At 41.1% G+C, this 21341-nt stretch overlaps 1 protein-coding gene across 2 annotated transcripts in view; it reads right to left on the bottom strand.

The window, feature by feature from the left end:
* The window catches only part of LOC147627075 (uncharacterized), an 87759-nt gene extending 81153 nt beyond the window's left edge, over positions 1-6606 (bottom strand). The window contains exon 1 of one of the 2 annotated variants that reach the window (XM_086815643.1): positions 4814-6606. In XM_086815643.1, coding sequence (XP_086671769.1) covers positions 4814-5847 — 1034 coding nt within the window. In that variant the 5' untranslated portion in view covers positions 5848-6606. The remainder of the gene's footprint in view (positions 1-4813) is intronic. The other variant, XM_086815641.1, reaches the window with a different exon arrangement.
* Positions 6607-21341: the final 14735 nt, after the last annotated feature.

The raw sequence follows: 21341 nt of genomic DNA on the forward strand, positions 1-21341 counted from the left end.
CTGCCTCTTCTGGACCAGCATCTGAGAATGTCCATGGCATTTTATGCACATGACAACTCTACACAGTACACCACACTAGGGGCCAGAAGATGGGTTGAGCCCCCCCCTTTATGGTTAGATTACCAAAAAGGAGTCTGCTTCAGATACACCACTGGCTAGCACTTGATTCTTCCAATACAAGATGAAAACAAAAGCAAAACATACGCTGAATTCGGTGTTCGTTCACAGAACAGGAGAGCTTTCCCGGCTTAGAGCACATGCAGGACATCCATGGACAGCCCACACCGTTCCCACATCAGCCCGGGACAGCCCTGTAAAACCATCTTCAACCCTGCCAAGCCCACAAAGCAAATCGACCAGCCTTAAGGGACTGTTTCAGCAGTCGACCAGCTCTCAGGGGTCTCAAAGGAAGCCGGCCAGCAAAGGTTTACACACCAAAAGACAACCGGCCAGCAGATAGAAGTCCCCACACAAATCAATCAGCTTCTGATCTACAAAGATGAGTCAGCCAGCAGCTTTTCAAGGCCTGTTAGCAATCGCCCAGCTCAAGGGAAGCCTCTGGTTCAGTCGACCAGCTCCCACCAGCCACCTAGACGATACGACTAGCAGTAAAACAGCTCGAGATCAGGTCGGCCAGCTTCACCATGCACCAGTAAAGCCTGCGATCAGCCCAAAATCGACTTCTCTCCACTAATAGAGCTTGTTCCGCCAAAAATATCCAAGCGTGTGCTTTTTAGGTCCAGAGAGGGGCGCCTACAGGCAATCAGCCCATAAGTTTGTCCAGTGCCCATCCTTTGGCCGCCACGTGTATTAAAATAGTCCTACCCAGTGTATACACTTATAAGTTTGCCCAATCACTTATAAGTGAGTGTGAACCTACATCAATAAATATTAGTATGTGAAATCATAAAGCTGTAAATTGAGTTTGCAAGGACACTTTCCACCTGTAAAACACATGTAGACCACTTGTTAGTCCAAAACAGGTGTGCACATACACGTCCACAGGGTGCCCAGGCATCCCCGGCCCCATGGACAACACAGGCAGTAATCTCAAGCATTGTCTAGGCAAACAAGACAAGTCATCCAAATATAAATTAAAGGTCATGCACACACATGAGTGCAACTAGACCGGAAGAAACACCCATATGCTCAGTTGTATCAAGTAAAGTGTTCAGAGATCCATGATCCTTCCGGAATCTTTCCAAAACATAAATACAAATAATCACCAAGATAGCTAGTCCCGGGAAATCACATCATGTCAGGCTCCATGAGCCATACAATACTGTCATGTCAAGGTCCATATGCCATACAAACACACCATGTCAAGCTCCACAAGCCATACATGTATGTCATGTAAGGCTACATATGCCACACATGAACAATGGAAAAACAAAAGCAACGAGGAATTTTGTCACATTCGGACTTTTTCCTATCCAGAGAAAGATCAAGGAGGTGTCAATGAAGTTGAAGCTACCTCCGAGCTAGATAATGCACGATGTGTTCCATGTCAATTAGCTGAAACCATATGCAAGTCCAATCCCTTCAGAAATTAAAGACGAAGCAGGACCAGACATAGTTGATGAAGTTGAAGTGATGGTTCTTGAACAGATCCTTTTGCACAGCTCCAGGCTCTAACCAAAGACAAAGTCAGTTCCTCACAAAGTTTCGAGACCAAGGGACTCACGAAACGGTTTGGCTTGACAAAGACTTCTTTGACGACTATCCAACTTTATTGATGGACTATCTGGAGGCTATGCAGCTTTCGTCAAGTTAGCAAAAGAGGATGTCACGTGCATCCTGCGCTTGGATGCCACGTGGACATATCTAGCCAAAAGGTGGAGGACCGGGAGTGGAAACTGGTCCCATCTGAGCCCCAATCCAGGACGAGTTAGCCAAGGTTCCACTCTAAGCGTCCAAGGTCAAGTGTACAAGCCCCGTACATCGTCTTGGTCACGTGTGCATTGTCCTGCACATGAAGCAGGGCCAGCACGTACTATGAGTCTCCCTCTGGAACGATGTCAGGTGTTCTAAGTGCTGGGTTTGCAACCGAACACTAGGAATCTGTATAGGAAGCATGTAGATTGCATGTAGAAGGGGGGAAGCCCTTAGGGATACCCCAGAATAGGCATGGAATCCCTTACATTGGGCATGGGGTAGGCCTTAGGCCACCCCAATGGGTCCAACATGGCCCATGGCCTTGCCCACCAGCCAAGGATGGGCTGTGGCAGGCTGTCGGCCAGCCCATGGGACTTGGGCAACCAGCCGACAGGCCCTTGAGGCCAGCCCAGCCAGGTGGCCAGGGCATAAGGGCTGCCCAGCAGCCAGCGCAGGCATAGGCAGCAACCTGGCCATTATGCACAGGGCAGCTAGGACCACAATGTGAAAGCACATGATTAAAAAGGCATAAGACCTGGTCGTGGAGATTTCAGAATAGGCCGACCCCTATTTGAACTAGCCGACCAGCACTTTCAAGACCTATAAATAGGTTAGGCATAAATCCAGTCAAGCATCTCATTATTCACAAAGAGTGGTGTGTTCCAAGGGCCAGGACAGCCAAGGGGAGCTCTCAACCAAGGTGAAGAGTGCAGGTCAAGAACCAAATTTTTATTTGCAGAATTTGCATCATTCTAATAAAGCAAATACACCATTCGTTGTGGGGACCCTACAGAGGATATTCAGGACCCAATACTCTCTCTCTCTCTCTCTCTCTCTCTCTCTCTCTCTCTCTCTCTCTCTCTCTCTCTGTGCACGCCATTCCTATGGGCTGCCGACTTGCTGCCCAGCCCTGCTATGGGCTGGTTGCTTGGGCACGGAGCCTCCTTGGCCCCTAGGGTGGCACACATAAGCTGCCCACCTTGTAGGCAAGGCCCTTAAGGCTACGCCTTTGCCTACCTATCCACATACCAATGTATGCCTGCAACAAGATTCCTAAAACCTAACATTGGTGTCCGATACACCTCTACATCGTTCGAGAGGGTGACTCACAATATGGACTGGCACTGCTCCATGTGCGGGACATGCACACCTCACCATGACCATGTACAGGACTTGTACACCTCACGTTGGACACTTAGAGTAGGTCCCTAGCTGACTCATCCCGGACTAGGGCTCACAAGGGGCCAGTTACCACTCCTGCTATATAGATATGTCCACGTGGCATCCAAGTGCAGGATGCACGTGACAAACCACGAATCTCTCAGGTATATACTCACCAAATCTCTACGAGATTTGTCTCCTCTTCAACATCATTGTTGGCATTTCCCTTTGCAGTTTACCTTCCAAGTTGAGTATGTGCCAAGAAGCCGCAAACCGTATCTTGTACAATCTGTGGAGGCTTGTGACAAGGAGCATGTTGTGCCTATCAAGGGTATGTATGCAAAGAATTCAAATTTTAAAGCACCGTGGAGCAAGTGCAAGCAAGGCATTGCTTCTTAGTATACCATTTAGAATGGATGGTTGTACTACAAGGACTGCCTTTGTGGTCGGGTGATGATTGCTATAGGGTGCTTCTACAAGAAGCTCACAATATTCCCGTGTCTCGACATTGCCCATGTAGGAGAAGTTGATGTGACTTTTCTTTAGGCCTCACATGAAGTAGGATGACCAATAAGCATGTGCGGTTCCACCAAATCTATTAGAAGTCCAAGCCAGACACTAAGAAACCACCTTTTGGTAGAGAGTTAAAAGAAACCACCTTTTGGTAGAGAGTTAAAAGAAACCTACTCTTATACTTGTGTCACGATGCACTACACCAACCTTGAAAATTGATCTGCAAATTTAAATCGTCTCAAAAACCAAAAAAGTTGTTGCTCTAAATTGACTACCTAAACCTTCTCTAAAGAAAATTTCTCCAAAATTTCTCCAATACAAATGTCAAGCTATGCTATGTGAAAGTGTCTACTTTGAAGCACAAATCTCAGAAGCCATAAAGAACAGGAGAGGCGGCTCGATGATTATCTCAACCTAATCTATTGTACTGCTAAACTGAATCAGGCTTACAAATTTAAACAGAATTCCACTAAACTGCTATCTAGGTGGGTCGCAGATTCCACTAAATTGGAGAACACAAGTGTGGAGAGTTATTTATGCTGTTCATGGCCCTTGATAATTCTCTCAACCTAATCTATTGTAGGTGGGTCACAGGTTCTGCTACTCTTCAAGCCTGGTCTTCTCTTTTCCTTTGATTCATGATACTCAACGAGCCTTTGACTAGCAGCATTACACTCATCTTCAGCTTCCTAATAGCATAATTTGTGCCATCATGAGAGAAAATTGGTTCTCTGGAGGTTATGAAAGGCAAGGATATAAACTCTTGGTACACATCAAAAATTTGAGCAAGCAAAAGATGCAGATGTAATATCTTTTCTTCATTGATGAGCATGTAAGTATACACCTCGTATATTGAGCACAACCACATCAAAGGTCCACTAGCTCCCCAACAGGTAGACCAACTAAACCACCCCCCACCACCTATACCTATGAGAAGGGGAGCCCACAATCACCTCTTGCTCTGCAATATCACCTTCCTTTACAATTTCATTATTCTTTGAGGTTCTCTCTTTGTGTTGAGCTTGTTCAGCTCAACTTTCTCAAATTTTTTAACTGTATTTCTCCCTGAGCATACAGCACAAGGTTACAAAGTAACAAACATAACAAAGTTCTCTCTCAAGTATTTCACTTTAATAATCCTCAAAAATAGCACAAATTGTTCTGACAGAACTTATCAAATAAGGATGGGCAACTGCATTGATGAGACCTAGATATAAATAGAAAACAACTATGCAAAAAGTGGAATTTAAAATTGAATACACACTCTTTTCTTATCCACGCTGTTAGTTTTCCATCCACGTGAGCACAGTATAGGACATCCCCGTCAACAACAGCCACCAGGTCCAGGAGTTTGCCACAGCCTCTGGGCAGGCCAGCATTTGAAAGCACTGTTCCAAACTGCAGGTCAAACACAAAGAGTTCTCTGGGAAACATGATGTATAATATTCCTCTGCTTGTGGTGGAGAACAAGCACCTGATATTGTTGCCTGGCACAAGAGCTAAAGCTGGATTAACAGCTGCAAAAGACCCTGAATGCGATATTCCAGACACGCTCCCCCCATCTTTTCCTGAATCCCTATCGCCTGACCCTCCACCACCTTTTCCAGAACCAGCCACAGAACTATTTCCCCGCTCTTCCATGATACTAAGTTGGTAACGATTGACAGAAATATCCAGCTCCGACAATCCTCCAATGTAAACTGATAGTAAAAGGCCTTTTGAACCTACAATACAAACTTGTCTAGCATCAAATGGATCACACTTGATGCAGCCGAGGACTTCAGGAGATGCATCTAGCCTCCAGATAGACCGTCCAGTACTCGTGTCCCACAGAGAAATTAAGGATGCACCATGAATAGCAATCAATAACCATGGTTGTCCATAAACCCAGCAAATGTCTTGTATTCCTAGTTTCCCTCTGTCTACTTCCAGACTGAGCCATGTGCTTATTTCTCCAGTGCCAACATTCCAAATGGCAATCCGGCCTTGTCTATCCCCCACTGCAAGACGCAAATGTGCTGTGGGAGATTCTTGAGTGAGATCACGCTGTAAACCTTCTGGTGTCCACTGGAGTGCTGTGACAAAAGGAGCTGGCAGAAAGGCAGTGCTTCCTGGAGAGGGCATGGGGAGAACTGTTACCAGCTGCATCGACCGCACATCTACAATGACAATGCTGCTGCCGGCCCCGTAAGCAATAAGACCATGAGAACTGCAATGGGCCGAGCCACTGTTTTCCTTGGCAGCCGGACCTACCAGCATTCCTGCAACTCCAGGAAGTCCAAGCTTCGACATAGCCATAGCTTTGAGGCTTCAATGCTTTCTTTTCAAGCTCTGAAATCCAACAGCTTACATTACCAGGCTATGTCAAGAAAAGGATCCGCCACAACCATAGCTTCAATGCTTCCTTTCTAAAAGCTCAATCCAGCAGTTATGTTGCCGAGAAGCAAAACTTTCAGGCTATCAGCAGCAAAGCAGAACATTGTTCCGAAAGGTATATGTTCGTGAGGATGTCAAGAAACCCTAATGAGCAGCGCTGACATCATTTTCCTGCTTGATCATCTCTCAACCTTGCCGAAATGTACGTGATCTGCACTGCGTTTTGATTTCTTTACTTTGAATTGCGTGCAATCCCAAGGCACAGATGCAGGAATCGCAAAAGATCCGATCAAGGCATCCAAGAAATGCCTTGAAATGGAGATATGGCGTGAAAGCTGCCGAGAAGGTGCTATGACGCCATGGCGTGCAAACGGAAAAAGTAAACAAAATCGATGCACTGTGCAGAAAGAGGGAGATGGCCTACCCCGAAATAAGGCTGGAAAAGCCGTGCACTGCAATGCAGATAGATTCTGTTTATCTGCAGAAAACCCTAGCGGCCGAGCTTGTTGGAAGCTATTGCGTTGTTTTGTGAAGCTTGCACAGAGAACAAAGAGTCAGACAATGAACAGGAGAAGAAGACGACGACGGCGTCGTGTGTAAAACTCACTCTGAGTTTTCAAAATGGCAAATTCTTTGTCTTCATACGCTAGTCTATGTTGAAATTTTCTCTGTGTACCATGGCGTGTTAAATTTTAGTGCACTACAAGTCTCGCCCTCCCATATTTTTAATTTTTCTTTCTACTAAATTTCCAAAAAATATATGCATGTAACCCACTTAGATCTCTCTCTCAAGTGGGTGTGTGTAAAAGAGGACAATTCGCATTACCTTTCTATCACCCAAGTGTGGTAGATTGGCTAGTGTAATTGCCCTTGGGATGACATGAACCCACCAAGGTTCAGGTCTCTCCATTGATTGGTCTCTTTAGATCAAAAAAGTCGACGTTAAGCGGTCTCGTCTCGTCTCTATCTTTCTCTCTCTCTCTCTCACTCACAGGGGCTCTCTTTGTCTCACGACAAGCATGATATCTCTTGTGCACTCTACAACATGGCTTCTGGAGTCCCATTTTTCTCACGCGCCTCTCTCTCTCTCTCAAGGGGCCTCTCTTTGTCACGACAAGCATGATATCTCTTGTGCACGCTACGACATGGCTTGTTGAGTCCCATTTTTCTCACACGGCTCTCTCTCTCTCTCTCTCTCTCTCTCTCTCACACACACACACACACTCAAGGGGCTCTCTTTGTCACAACAAGCATGATATCTCTTGTGCACTCTACAACATGGCTTGTCGGGTCCCATTTTTCTCACACGCCTCTCTCTCTCTCTCTCCCCTCATCTTCCTATCTCGAGTATAGCTCGATGTGTTCTCTACAACGAAGAGAGGCTTGAGTGTCTTTGTTGTTAGAATGTATGGCATGGTGGGAGGGGAAGCAAGTGCTATCGTGGGTAGCTAGTTGGACTAAACAAAGGGGGCTTAATTCCTAGAACTTTGAAGAGAGCACATATAAAAAAACATGCCTAATTTAGGGTCAAATGGCAATAATATTTGTTTAGAGTGAGCTTCATGTACCAACTCTCCCACAAAGCCCACTTGTTTAGTGTGAGCTTGTCTCCAATGCGACCACTAAAAGTGTTTTACATGCAAATTTTGGTCCTCCTTGTGACCTTATGAGAAGTCTTTTTAATGAGATTAAGTTGTCAACAAGATGGCATGCTTGTTTAACAAATTATACCATGATAGAAATATGTAATCTACACCTTGCATGGGTGCAAATCGACTACATGCTAGAGTGGGCATGGAGAGAAAGAGAGAGAGAACCTACGATTATTAACTATAACAATGACTCTGCTATATGCACTTTGCATGAGCTCCTTAGAAATGGTACCACATAGACATAAAGAAGGGGAGTAAACCTAAAGCTGATCTTTTGGTGGGAGGGGAACAAGCCTTAAAGAAAGCAATAATCTAATAAATGCTCAAGCACCTCACTTAAAAGAAGGGAGTAAACCTAAAGTTGATCTTTTGGTGAGAGGGGAACAAGCCTTAAAGAAAGGGATATTCTAATAAATGCTCAAGCACCTCACTTACGAAACCATGGTAGAAGATCATAATACTATGTGGAAAAATATGATTACTAGATGGACTCATGCTTAATTTTGGAGGTAGCTATTGAAAACTTGATTTAAAAACCAAGTTCAACTCAAGACTATTAAATTGAGAATATTATGCTTAACACTTCACATAACAAAGAAGATCATTTAAAATATGGAAGAGTCAAAGTTTGTTAGCTATAGAAAACTAATATTTCACAATGCTAACATGTTGTTAATTAGAATAGCATATCTAAAGTTAGCACTAGTTGTAGTTAGTAAAGTACTGGTAAAGAGCTAATACAAGTGATACCTTGAAGACTCCACTCATCCATGAGTTCCAAACACTCAATGGTTTACACAAATTCATATACATACATGCATATATATACACACACATCACTCAAGGGTTTGCACAAATCCCTATACATACATGTATTATACACAAACACATCACTCAAGGGTTTGCACATACATGTATTATACACAAACACATCACTCAAGGGTTTGCACAAATTCCTATACATACATACACACACATCACTCAAGGGTTTACACAAATTCTTATACATACATGCACGCACACACACGTGCACGTTGTGTGTACATGAGAGAGAGAGAGAGGGGGGGTAGCAAGAATAAAGCACCCTCACAAAAGTTTATTTGACCCTGCATGTCATAGCAATAAGACCTCATAAACTAAGAATATGATGGTGGTAGTGTCGTTTTATGGTTATAATAATCTTCAATAGGCCCACTAACTTTGTAGAATGTCATAGCTCAAAAATAATATGGGTCAAAATCTATACATTTGCATTGTTGACTTGTGGTGAAACTCCCCTTTGAGTTAAGTGAACTTGGTGTTGTTTGCTGTGAGCGATTTTTTATAAAGTAGACTCTAACACCCCCCCCCCCTTTTAACTTTCCCCCATTTCATGAGAGTAGTGTACTCACTTAAATCCAAGTTGTTTACTTAGTAGACTCGACTTAATATCGGTTGAGGTGCTAATAAAGATGCCAGCTGCTTTTGACTGAGTTGAACAATAAGTCAACTCAATCTCTTTATTCGTATTGAATTTGAATTCCATTTATCCTAATAATATGTAAAAATGGATTTCTAGTGTGACATATTGGAACAATGAATAAAGAAATGGATTGCTAGCATGACACATATTGGAGCAATGAATAAAGAAAATCCTAGTAGGTCATGTGTTTGAGATCCCATTGTCTCTAAGCATTCTTCTCTTAAGTAAAGGGAATGTATGTGCTTCCTCTATAATCTACTTTAAGATGACTATGCAACTTTAGGTTAGCTCTTACTTAAATAACATATAATTCTATCAACTAGTAAACAATAACAACTTTAGGTTACTTCTTAAACAACATAAAATGCTATCAACTAGTAAATAATAATAATCATAAGTTGACCTTCTAGCTTAAAACTTTGGGCCCAATTGGCATTATGTATAGATATAGCTTATTGTGGTATTAGAAGCATAAGTGAATTCATAACCAAAGTGCCTTTAAGATACATTCCCACTACTAAGGTAGAATACACATCCAATCACTTTCCTATACAAACTTGCATCCCTAAGTTTTAAATGTCATTTCTTATAGGCTTTAAATTAGCTTCCATGGGAGTAATGACAAAGTTTGCAAGAACATTCTTAAAATGTTATGAGCAATCCAATTTACACCTTTGATAATGTCAATGCAATTTGATAATAGATTTTACAACTTTGTTAAAGTAACTGCAATTTGATATTAGATTTTACCAAGATCTTGTCATTGCTAGCTTCTACTTGATTACATCTATACTCTCAAACTTATGCCACAAGTATGAGATCATCCATATAAAGAATAATGACAATAACATGTTTATCTATATGGTTGATGTAGAGGATTATTACTATTGTAATAATCCACAACAAAAAAAAAAGAATGTTTCTTTTAATGTATCATGCCCTTTGTGGCTTGCTTGAGGACATATAATAAATTTTGTAGCCTTTATAATTTATTTGTTAATTTAGAATTCATGTAACCCAGTGGGTATTACATGCGAACCTCTTATACAAGTTTCCATGCAAGATACAAGTTTCCATGCAAGATACATCCATTCAATAAAGCTTCCATACATAGTGAGATGCTATTGTAATCACAAGACTTATGGAAATATTTTTTGAAACTAGGTGAAATGTCTCATCAAACTTATCACCATACATTTGAGTAAAATCTTTGGCACATAGCCTTTCCCTGTATCAATAAAACCATTATACCTTATTAAATCACCTACAATCAAATTGCCTTTGAATATGCTTTTAAGTTATGAAGTGCTAATTTGTATGAGAATTCAATACTCCTTGTCCATGGCTTCAATGGGGTTGGAAGCTAGTATTTTTTTATGCATTCTTTTTCATATAAGTTTGATTTTTAATAATGGAAGTATTCTTTACAATAAATGCAGGACATATGGTTATGAAATTTGATGCATAAGTTAACCTTTGATGTATGTATCTTACCATGTTGACCTTTCTAAGGACTAATGGATTTGGATTTACTTTTAATTTTCTAAGGACTAATGGAGTTGGATTTACTTTTACTTTTCTAAGGACTAATGGAGTTGGATTTACTTTTGCATTAGCTACATTATTACAAGAGTTTGATGTACCACTTAATTTGCAAGGGAAGTTAATCGAAATAAGAACAATGTGAGACTTTGGCAATCGGTGCTACTTTTCATTTATGATTTATTGCTTGTAATAATGCAAAGTTGTAGCTTAAGATGTATTATTTTAAGAAGGTGTGCTCTAAGACTCAAGAGTGATAGGTTGAAGCCTTGGGTTTACACACTTCAAAAAGAAGAAGAAGAAGAAGAAGAGAAACCAACGAGGCATGTGACATGCTCTCACCAGTCATCAGATTGACCTTCTTCTCATTCTTACAGATGTTGACCTCAGCTACCTACTATGACCCGGAAGCTGAGGGGACTCCGGCAATAACATAATCCAGTTGCAACTGGATCACCAATAAGTAGAAAGAAAAGACCCACAAGGAGCCCAAAATTAAGCTATTTGGGTTAGTATGCACATACGTTCCATGTCTCTATCATAAGGAAGGAAGTCCATACTACTTATGGACTTATGGAAAGATAGCTCTGCAATACCACAACCCAGAGTTCTTGCAGATCTTGGAGGATGCAGAAGTCAAAGACAAAGTAGAGAAAGTTGGCCTAGGGCGAATGGCAGAATATCTCCCCCGAACCATCAATATAGAATTGTGTGTGGAGTACCTCAAGTCCTACGACAAGGCCACTAAGAGGGGAAAAGTGACTAAAGCAGATGGAACCACACAACAGGTATTACTCTCAGAGGATTTGATGCGGGAGGCTCTACAGTTACCACCAACTCTCAAAATACACTCTCACAATACAAGAAGATGCCCCTGGACACCATGCTGAAAAGCTCCTACAACTCCAACGGGGCTGAGTATGACAACATCAGAGATGAGGTGACATAAAAAGCCTGTAGAGCCATGTCCCTCATAATGCAAGTGAAGCCAGTGGATAGGTATAACAAGGTTCCCCTTAACAAAATAGCCAAAGTACATGAAGAAAAAGAGGATGACTATGCATGGTACATGCATAGAGAAATGGAAAACTATTTGAAGGCACACCAGTCAATCCATAGTTAATGATAAAGGTGTTGAATCATATAGCACAATGGCCTCTTCTAGATCTAGAATAAGAAGAACAGATGCAACAGGTAACACAGATATTACCACCATCACTTAGCTTTGAAGAGTTGCAAGAAGGAAAAGCCTTATTGAAGGACACAAAGGAAATCATGAAGGGGCTCAAGAAAGTCAGAAAGAAGAAAACTGAAAGGAAGATGAGGGGAATAATGCGTGATGTTGCCGAGGAAACACAAAGACTAGAGGCCGAGCTAGCCCAGGAGACAGCATCTTACCAGGAAGTACTGGGGCAATGGGAAGCAACAAGTTTCAGTTTATCAGCACCTCCAGAGGGGACAATAGCAGAAACACATCAACAAATCCCACCTCCAAGCCCAACACAATTAATTTTCAAATACTCTATCCCTCTTCAGAATTCAACCATATCAGATACACATGCTTCCGCTGAGTTGCATACAGAGAGAGCTACTCAATAGAAAAAAATTCCAGAAGAAGAGCACCAAAGCCAAGAAGAAGCAACATCATTACAAGGAGAACTCCCCGAAGAACGAATGGATATAGGAAAGAGAAAGAGAATTGAGGAGACACCAAGCCCCAGCAAACAGCAACGTTTAGATGATGCAAAGGGGATTACAGAGAAGTCTTTCCTTGATAACCTGGATTACAAGAAATTCCTTCATGAGACTATGGAAGGCTTGGACAGTCTCTCACAGTTGCCACACTCTGGATTGGAAGGAGCGATGGGAACAACTGCTTCTCTTTGGGAACAAGAGAAGAGGGTGTGGCGATGCCATCTCTTGACCACCCATACGCTTCAAGAAAGAAATACAACACTGTGGAGGTAGGTCCAGGATGCCACCAACCAAGTTCAAACGCTCCAAGAGCATTTAACAGCAATAGAAGAAACTCACAGAGATGTAATCTTAAAAAGCTTAAAGGCTGCATAGGAGCACGAATTAAGGTATCAAAAAAACTTGAAAGTAATAATCTTGTTCTGAGCCAAACATTGGTACAAAGAATTAAAGAAAATACAGACTTAAAGGCACAACTTGAGCAGGCAAAAGAACAGATTTAAAGAGAAGTGGCACATAACAAGGAACAAGCGAGCATCCAGGCTCAACAGCTATAGGACTTCTAAAATACATTCCAGGCTAAGGAAGAGGAACTACAAAGCAACTTGAAATCAATATCTGCAGCCCTTAAGGATGTTGATCAATGAGTGCTCCAACTTCAACAAGAAAGAGAACAAATTAATAAAGCCAATGCAGAAAAAGTACGGGCAAGCACTGAATGAGACCATCAACACCAAATCCTTGGAGATGCAGAAGTTGATGGACACACACAAACAAGAAATGTTGTAGATTACTCAGCAACTCCAAGCTAGTCAAGCCTTGGCCATTGAAAGGCTTCAAAAGATTGCAGAGGTTCAAGAAATGGAAGCTGCGGGCCATACGAGCATAAGAGGCGGCCACAAGACGCTTTGAAGAATTGGATGCTACAAGAATGGTGCGGAAACAAGCATCTCAGAACTTCTCATCACCACGGATTCTCGGATATAGGAATTGGAGCGCCAACAGGCAATCCAGGAATGCAGCCAAGACAAAGAGCCTACCGACGAGTTGTGACTACTTCTTGAGCGAGCCTCGAAAATAGCTTCATTATGCCAGTAACTCCTTGGGCCCCTCCTCAAACTTTGACTCTCTTTTTATCTACAGTAACACTCTCTTTACTACAATATGAAATCAATCTGTGTGATGATTTGAGCCTAGGAAAATCAACACTAATTAAACAAAATACATAGCGTGATGCTGACCCTACTATAATCATGGGGATTTTCTGAGGGAACCTAGTACTAAACTGATCCTCCAAAGGATATTTTCTTCTATCCATTACACCCCATTGTGCTCAACCTTTGTAGTTGGTGTCGGGTGTTACAAAACTCAGACATCCTGGACAACAGTCTCTCGACAAATTAGACTCGTTTGTTCCAGATGATATTCATGATACACCAGCCAATTATGAGGTTGTAGCTCGCAGTTACCAGGCAGTGGATCATAAGTCATGGGTGGTTTAGAAGTATATAGTACCCACCAATATTTAAATCTCTGTGAGTCTACACTATATCATCCTTTTGGCATTCTTAAACTATATCGAAATATCCACAAACATCTAGAAGCCATGCTGACTACCGTACTTTATAATTTTGATAAAATACATATTGAATATCCTAACATATCTTCGGAGGATATCATTGAGCTACAAGAATTTCTGAAGCTCAATAAACCCAGCCACCCAACCCCTAGTTCCAGAGAGAGTCAAGAGGAAACATCAAGTTCCTCATCTAATCCAGCTTACCTTGTATTTTCAAACATTGCAAGTAAATTACTTAATCCATACCCAAGTGTTTCTCCTACTGACAAATCTCAGGCTGATTGTATATTTTCTAGACTTCTCTCTCATCCCTTGGAATTTTCCACTAACACTCTCGCCCTCGAGGAGTTGCCGGTACCTGACTCGTCTCCACCACGGCCAACTCAAAAAGTTAGTCACACTCTACCCCAAGATACTCTTGAGCCATTTACTGATAATACTATTCTTGATTCTTTGTTTGCTCTGCTGCAGAATACGAGGGATTAATTAGAGCAGGGAATCCTCTACTCAAGCCAAAGTTAATGTTCAAAGTGTTAATGAAAATAACACCTTTTGAACCTACTTGGTGGATCCTACCAGAGGTATATTCTGATGTTACTCCAACGAAGTAGCCATATGTACTATACTCTCTCCGAGGACCAAAGCGAGAATTAGAAGAGTTATTGCCCTTGGCTGGAGAGGGCACATTATGGTCAAATGTGGCACGACATATAAAGCTGGCAAACCTGCACTTGGAAAATTTGCTTGACTTTAGAATTGTTACATTCATGATCAATTACTACTTCTGCAGGTGGAGAAAGGCAAATCCAGTCCATACATGAGGGGGATATACAACCATTTTCACAGATGATGCCAACCCCAAACTACAAGATTTTGGTATACATCCAGCATGGAGGAAGGAGTAACTGACTATTCCAGAATATAGTCATCAGTATATGTGTGCCCTACCAACACAGAGAGTGGACCCTTTGTATATGCCAATGAAAAGAAGATGTTCACCATTGGAATTCCAAGAGGCTAAGCAGAGGGATTCACATGTCTGCTAACAACTTTCCTTTATTCTTTCCAGCAACATTTCTAGATATAGGATAGAAGAGGAAGCAATTGCTGACTTGGATACATGCATGGCATCGCATCCCGAACCCTGCATTGCCGCCAGTGTCCGATTTTTGAAATTGATCGTGATCCTCATTGATCAATCTAAAGAGAGATATGATGCGATCAGCTACAATTTGACATGAATCAAGGCCCTATTGATAGAGGCATGATGTTATATTATCATTGCCTAAGATGTCTACCTACATACATGCATGTAACATTCGAAGATATGGTTAACACCAGGTTCTGGAGATCACACTCTGCATTCAGAGAAGAACCCTGAAAAAGCTTCAATCACGCCAGAACTTGTAGGAATACCATTAGGTTATATTAAGCATATCATTAGATAGGTCATAAAAATCTAAAACATCCTATCAAATCAAAAACCCAAAACATGTACCATTAAGTAGGAATTAGAGGACAAAATCTGGATTTTTTTGACCAAAATGAAAACTTCCCTCTAGTTTGCCTACGTACGTGCTCGACTGAGCCTATGAATGCACGTACGTGCTCGGCTGAGCCTATGAATGCACATTTGCAAGTAGGAATGTATGTTCCTAAGTCTAATAGGGAAAATCTACACAATATTCTCATTAAGGAAAGGCCAAAAAATATTCCCTTCATAAATGACCATAATGATAAAAAGTACTAAAAACACCACTGGAAGTGGTAGACCGTCATATTCATGTACGCATGTACCCAAGTGGGAACGCATGTTCTCTCTTGATAATGCCCATACATATTCCTAAATTTTTCCATTCGCAGAACCCCACACACATTTCTAACTCACCTACCCATGCACGTTTTCTTCTCTCCACACACGTTCCTAGACTTGAGAATGCATGTTCAAAAGTCCACTAGACATGCATGTTTCCAACTCAACTAGCCATGTATATACCCAAGTGGGAACACACATTCTCAACTTGTGAATGCACGTTCATGAGTCCAAGAGACTGAAAAATCTTTAAAAAAATCCAACTGAATCCAAAATTTCTAGGGCCACCATGGGACTTGTATAGTGAAGGGTGTACTCTAAGCTGATCACCCTTTCATGTACACAAGATCAAGAAGGATTTTTGGACTCAATTTTGCACTAGAAGAGAGTGCCTCAAATGATAGAATTAGGAGAACCTCCTATTGGGTTCATCATCATCATCAGACTCATCTGAGGAGCCATGGGGTGGTTGTTCTTCCATACCCGTCCTTAATCTTCTGTCCATCCAATCCTTTAGGTCCTTTGATAGGCTTGGGCTTCCTTACAACAAGGACTTGAGAGGAGAGGAAGGTAGTGAGTCTTGTTATATGTCCATTGTCACTTACATAGCTATGAGGCTCGTAATGGCATATGGAACATGTATGGGGAACTCTCTATCATCTCCTAGGATCTTGGAGGCAATGGCTTTAAAGATTTTTCCCTCTTTGCCTAATCCTTGTTCTAAGTCTCCTTGGGTTGTGGAATGAACTAGTTCTTTGCACGGTCTCCTCTTGAGCAATGTGAAGCCGGCATATACATTGGCATCCACTTCATTAGTGGGAACTACTAGAGGTTCAACATCCATTTGTGCTTGCATATCCTTACCAAATAGTTCATGGGTTACTTCTAGCATACTTTTTTCCTCAATAGGACTGTGGTACTATGTTAGCTTTTTAGGTAGGTTTCTAGGGTCTATGATTTGTTCTTCTCGGTCCCTAGTGGGCTGAGGATTCGATTTATCCTCTAAAGAGGATGAAGTGACGTTGGTAGTTGTATCCCCACTTCCTAAACCCTCTTGAATTGTCACGCAATCTTCCCCTTATCCTATCTTCTTTGACCTTGATCTTTCGGTTCTAGGGGGTGACTCTAGCATGTTATGAGACTTCGTCGGTGGTAGGACTCATGCTACCCTTTGAGACTCCATTGCTTGAGGATTTATAGTGATGGTGGGATGAATGGAGGACAATTTTAGATATCTAAAGGCCAATAGACATTTTATGTTCATGGTATCTTAGTAGGTATCTTAGCATGGATTATGACTATCTAAGGTTTTCATTGTGTTCAAGTATGTGCAATCTCCTTTTTTTTAAAATCTTGGAAGTGTTGGAGTGGAGATCAAAGTAGCAACACACACATAGATGTAGCAAGTAAGAAGAGATCAAAGTAGCAACACACACATAGATGTAGCAAATAAGAAGAGATAGATGGAAGCACACCACTCAAAGTAAATTGATGAGAATGAGTGAAATACAAATGAAGTGACATGATAAGGTTACTTACACGCTCATAAGAGTGCATATATACGATCAAGGGAAAAAGTTACCTACTCATTATTAGCCCACGTCCACACACTCACTACCATATATATGGCTACAAATCCCTCCTATAGTGATGGAGTGAACATGTACAAGGATAATGTGGCTAATTAATCCCTAGATGGAAATAACCAAAGCTTTGATGAAAAGCCTCAAACTTATCTCGTTGTTGAGAGAGAGAGACTTCATGAATATATATGCCACATTGTCATGTATAGAGACATAAGTCAAGCTAATCTCTCCTACAACAATGAGCCTCTCCCTAACGTAATGATAATGCACCTCAATGTGCTTTGTGCGAGCATAAAATGTTGGGTTACTCGCAATGGCTATGTACTCTAGCTCTGCCAGTGAAGATGGAGGTGGGGGGACTATTGTTGAACACCAAGATCTGCTAAAGGTGTCTGAGCTATGCACACTCCATAATCGTTGTAAAAAGCTACCCTCTGTACTCAACTTCACAGCTTAAAGTGGCCATTGTTGGCTGAGCTATGATATACATGGATCACCAAGGTGAAAGAAAAATCCACTAGTGTGGACACTTATATGTCGTAACATCTAGCCCAATCAGAATCACTAAAAGCATGCAGCTAAACAATATCCCCCTTAGCATAGAATAATCCAAGGGACTGAGTGCCCTGTAGGTAGCTGAATAATCGCTTATTGGTAGCCTACCAATGCTTACTTCTGAGACTGTGCATAAATCTACTCATATTCAAGATACCCCAAACTGAATGTTTGGCCTTGTATTATATATAGATAGATGAGGCATCCAACAGCTTGCTAAATGTCTAACTTTATATTATATATATATAGATGAGGCATCCAATAGCTTGCTGATAAAGTGATACATCATCACAATACCATGATCATGTTGCAAAAATTGGATGTCCAAATAATAATAACACAATGAGCCCAAATGTGCCATCTCAAATGACACATGTAATTCAATCTTGAAGGATGAAATCTAATCCTCATTAGGGCCTATGAGCAGCATGGCATCAACGTATAAACGATGACCAAAAAATGTTTACTCCTCTTTACATAGATGGTACTCTCAGTTAGACTGTTGCAAAAACTAATTTGCAACCAACTTGTACGTGTTTATCTTTTCATACCATGCTCTTGGAGCCTACTTAAGGCCATATCAAGATTTTCTAAACGTGTATACTTTAGATTCCTACTCCTTCTTAACAAAACCATATGAGACTGAGATACATAAACCTCCTCATATTTTAGAAGGTAATCTTGATATTCAACTGATATACATTCCAACCATGATGTGCTACCAATGCAATAATACACATGATCTCATACGAGAGGTTGATGAAAAGGTTTGATTATAATATATGCCCTTCTCTTAAGCATAACCCTTTGCATAACAAGCCTTGCCTTATAGCAATCATCAACGCTACCATCATCTTTATACTTAAGCTTATAAACCCACTTCATACCAATGGCCTTTTTACCAAAAGGCAAATCTGCTAAATACCAATTGTCATCTTTTAGGATTCAGTATCATCCTACAAGCCTACATCCAATGATCATTTTTATGTGCTTCCTCAAAGGAAACATTGTTCCTCTTTATTTCATATACTAGCAATGAGAGCATAATCCATAAAAGAATAACATGCGTGATAAGAACTTGCACATGTCTTGCTAGATAAAGGAGTAGATAATTTACTATCCCACTATGTCTTCACCAACCATTTTGGCATACTCTTGGATAATTATATGCCCTTTTCTCAATTCATTGCATTATCCACATAGTTGCCTCATTAGTAGCCTAATCTATGGTGCTAAAATTCGAGCTAATTTTTAGCTAGTGTGGGCTGATTTTTTAGCACCTTTTTGAGCATTCATTTGCTCAACATATGGTTGATGTCCTGTGAGCATACATTTTATTATTTTTTGCATAAAAGCATGGACTAAACTTAGTTCTCAATAAAGATAGCATCTCTACTTGCCAAAATATGCTTTGTGACTAGATGGGAGAGTCTATACCACAAAAATGTCATGTAAGCATACATTTTATTGTTTTTTTCCATAAAAGCATGGACTGAACTTAGTTCTTAACAAAGATAACTACTCACCAAAATCTACTTTGTGACTAGATGTTTATGACTAGATGGTAAAGTCTATATTCGTTACTTTCTGAGATTTATTTCATAAAAATGTGTTTTATTGCCTTATTATTTAGCGTATTGCATTGTTTCTCAAAAAACAAGACCATAAGCAAGACAACCAAAAACACGTAAATGATCCACAAAGAGCTTCCTGCCATTCGAAGCTTGATAAAGGGTAACTATCTTTATAAGTCCTTGGTGGGGCATCAGCACATAAGTGGCACACATAACTACCTCTAACCAAAAAACATGAGGCGGCACATAAGTGGCACACATAATTGCCTCCAAACGGGGATTTTTTATGGTGAGAAATTTCTATGGAGCGCTTTTTTGTAATTAGGCGAGTGGATTCCAACAAGATTCCCTTCATCAAGAGAGAGGAAAGAATAGAGTGAGAGAGAGAGAGAGAGAGAGAGGGAGAGAGAGACATGTCAACATTAAATGAGAGAGAGAGAGAGAGAGAGAGAGAGAGAGAGAGAGAGAGAGAGAGAGAGGGAAGAATAGAGTGAGTGAGAGAGAGAGAGAGAGAGAGAGAGAGAGAGAGAGAGAGGGAGAGAGAGACATGTCAACATTAAATGATAGAGAGAGAGAGAGAGAGAGAGAGAGAGAGAGAGAGAGAGAGAGGGAGAGAAAAATATGTTAACAGTACATCCTCTAAATTGAGTTTGTTGCTACCAAGTGAAAATAAAAACAAGTTCATTCACATACAACTTCATGTTGGATATTTTGTAGTTAGTATGGAGTCTACTCTAGTGTCCTTTGTGGTGTGAACGCCCCTTATTTAGGCCTAGGTCAAAAAATAAGGCCTTGGTGTCTATAAAATTATGTACTTGGGTCCTTCATTCTCATACAATGAGTACCATTCAAGTTGTGCAATCTCTCTCTCCTTCACACACTCCACTATGATGATGATATTTCATCCTCCATAGTCCCATGTGTGAGATGTCTGCCCACCTCGGCTACTTTGGCTACCACCACAATCCACACGGTCAGTGTAGTAGAGCTCTCTCTACACAGCCTCTTCGAGCAGCTTTGGGCTCTATTAGTAGCTCCACTCCACCACGCGTGACTCCAATGCGGTAGGCGAACCTACATCTCGTGTGTTTTTTTTTCATCCTCCTTTGCTTGAGCCAACCGCTCAAAGCTCACCAACTCCTCAACCTCAGTTTTAATGTGCAGGGTGCACTACTCGATGGCCATCATTAGCTCTTCTCTCCTCATGTCATCTCTATAACACCTCAAGTGGGAAACGACCTTTCTGCAGACTGGCACTCCTTTCTGGTCCATGTTGCCTACTAAAGAGCTGGTTGCCACATTCACACAAGGCACCTCAACGCGTTAACACTCAGATATTCTATGGATCAAACTTGTTTCCAATGTTTTCCTTGCTTCAAGGAGGAGGCAATTACACAAAGAGGTGCTTCACTCAATGTTGTTGAAATCTTCAATGATATATCTCATCTATGTTGTATATCTCATCTACGTGGTATCTTGGTCATAAGAGAGGATATATTCTTTGCATTAGTTGCTATGTTTGACTCTATCATGAGTATATTTGATGTGATTAACAGTTTGCTACTCAACCATGGCAACCAAGAAGGCCAAGAAAGTCGTTCGGTCTTTGTTATTGGGACAAGCACATGGGCAACATACATCCTATGCTTCTTTCATGGAGCTATTCATATACAGGATCTTCAGAAGTCAGTATTGATGCCTATTTCAAGACTTTTTTGTTCTGCATTGACATTTACTTCTTTATGAACACATCCACTTCCTTGCACTCTACCCTAGCCCATAAGCCTAAAAGGATAACCCAAGCATCCATTTCTTGGAAAAACGACATCGCAAAAAGATATTCACTGACATATGCTCAAGTGGAAGTTCTTAAACTTCCTTTTTAATCTACCTTCTAGTTTCCATTATGTTTGAGTCAAGGGTTCTCTGCCTGGGTAGTTTCCCAAATTTGAGTTATT

The sequence above is a fragment of the Cibotium barometz genome, chromosome 21, assembly GCF_041138505.1.
Source record: "Cibotium barometz isolate CiBa-2024 chromosome 21, ASM4113850v1, whole genome shotgun sequence".
NCBI classification, from domain to species: Eukaryota; Viridiplantae; Streptophyta; class Polypodiopsida; order Cyatheales; family Cibotiaceae; genus Cibotium; species Cibotium barometz.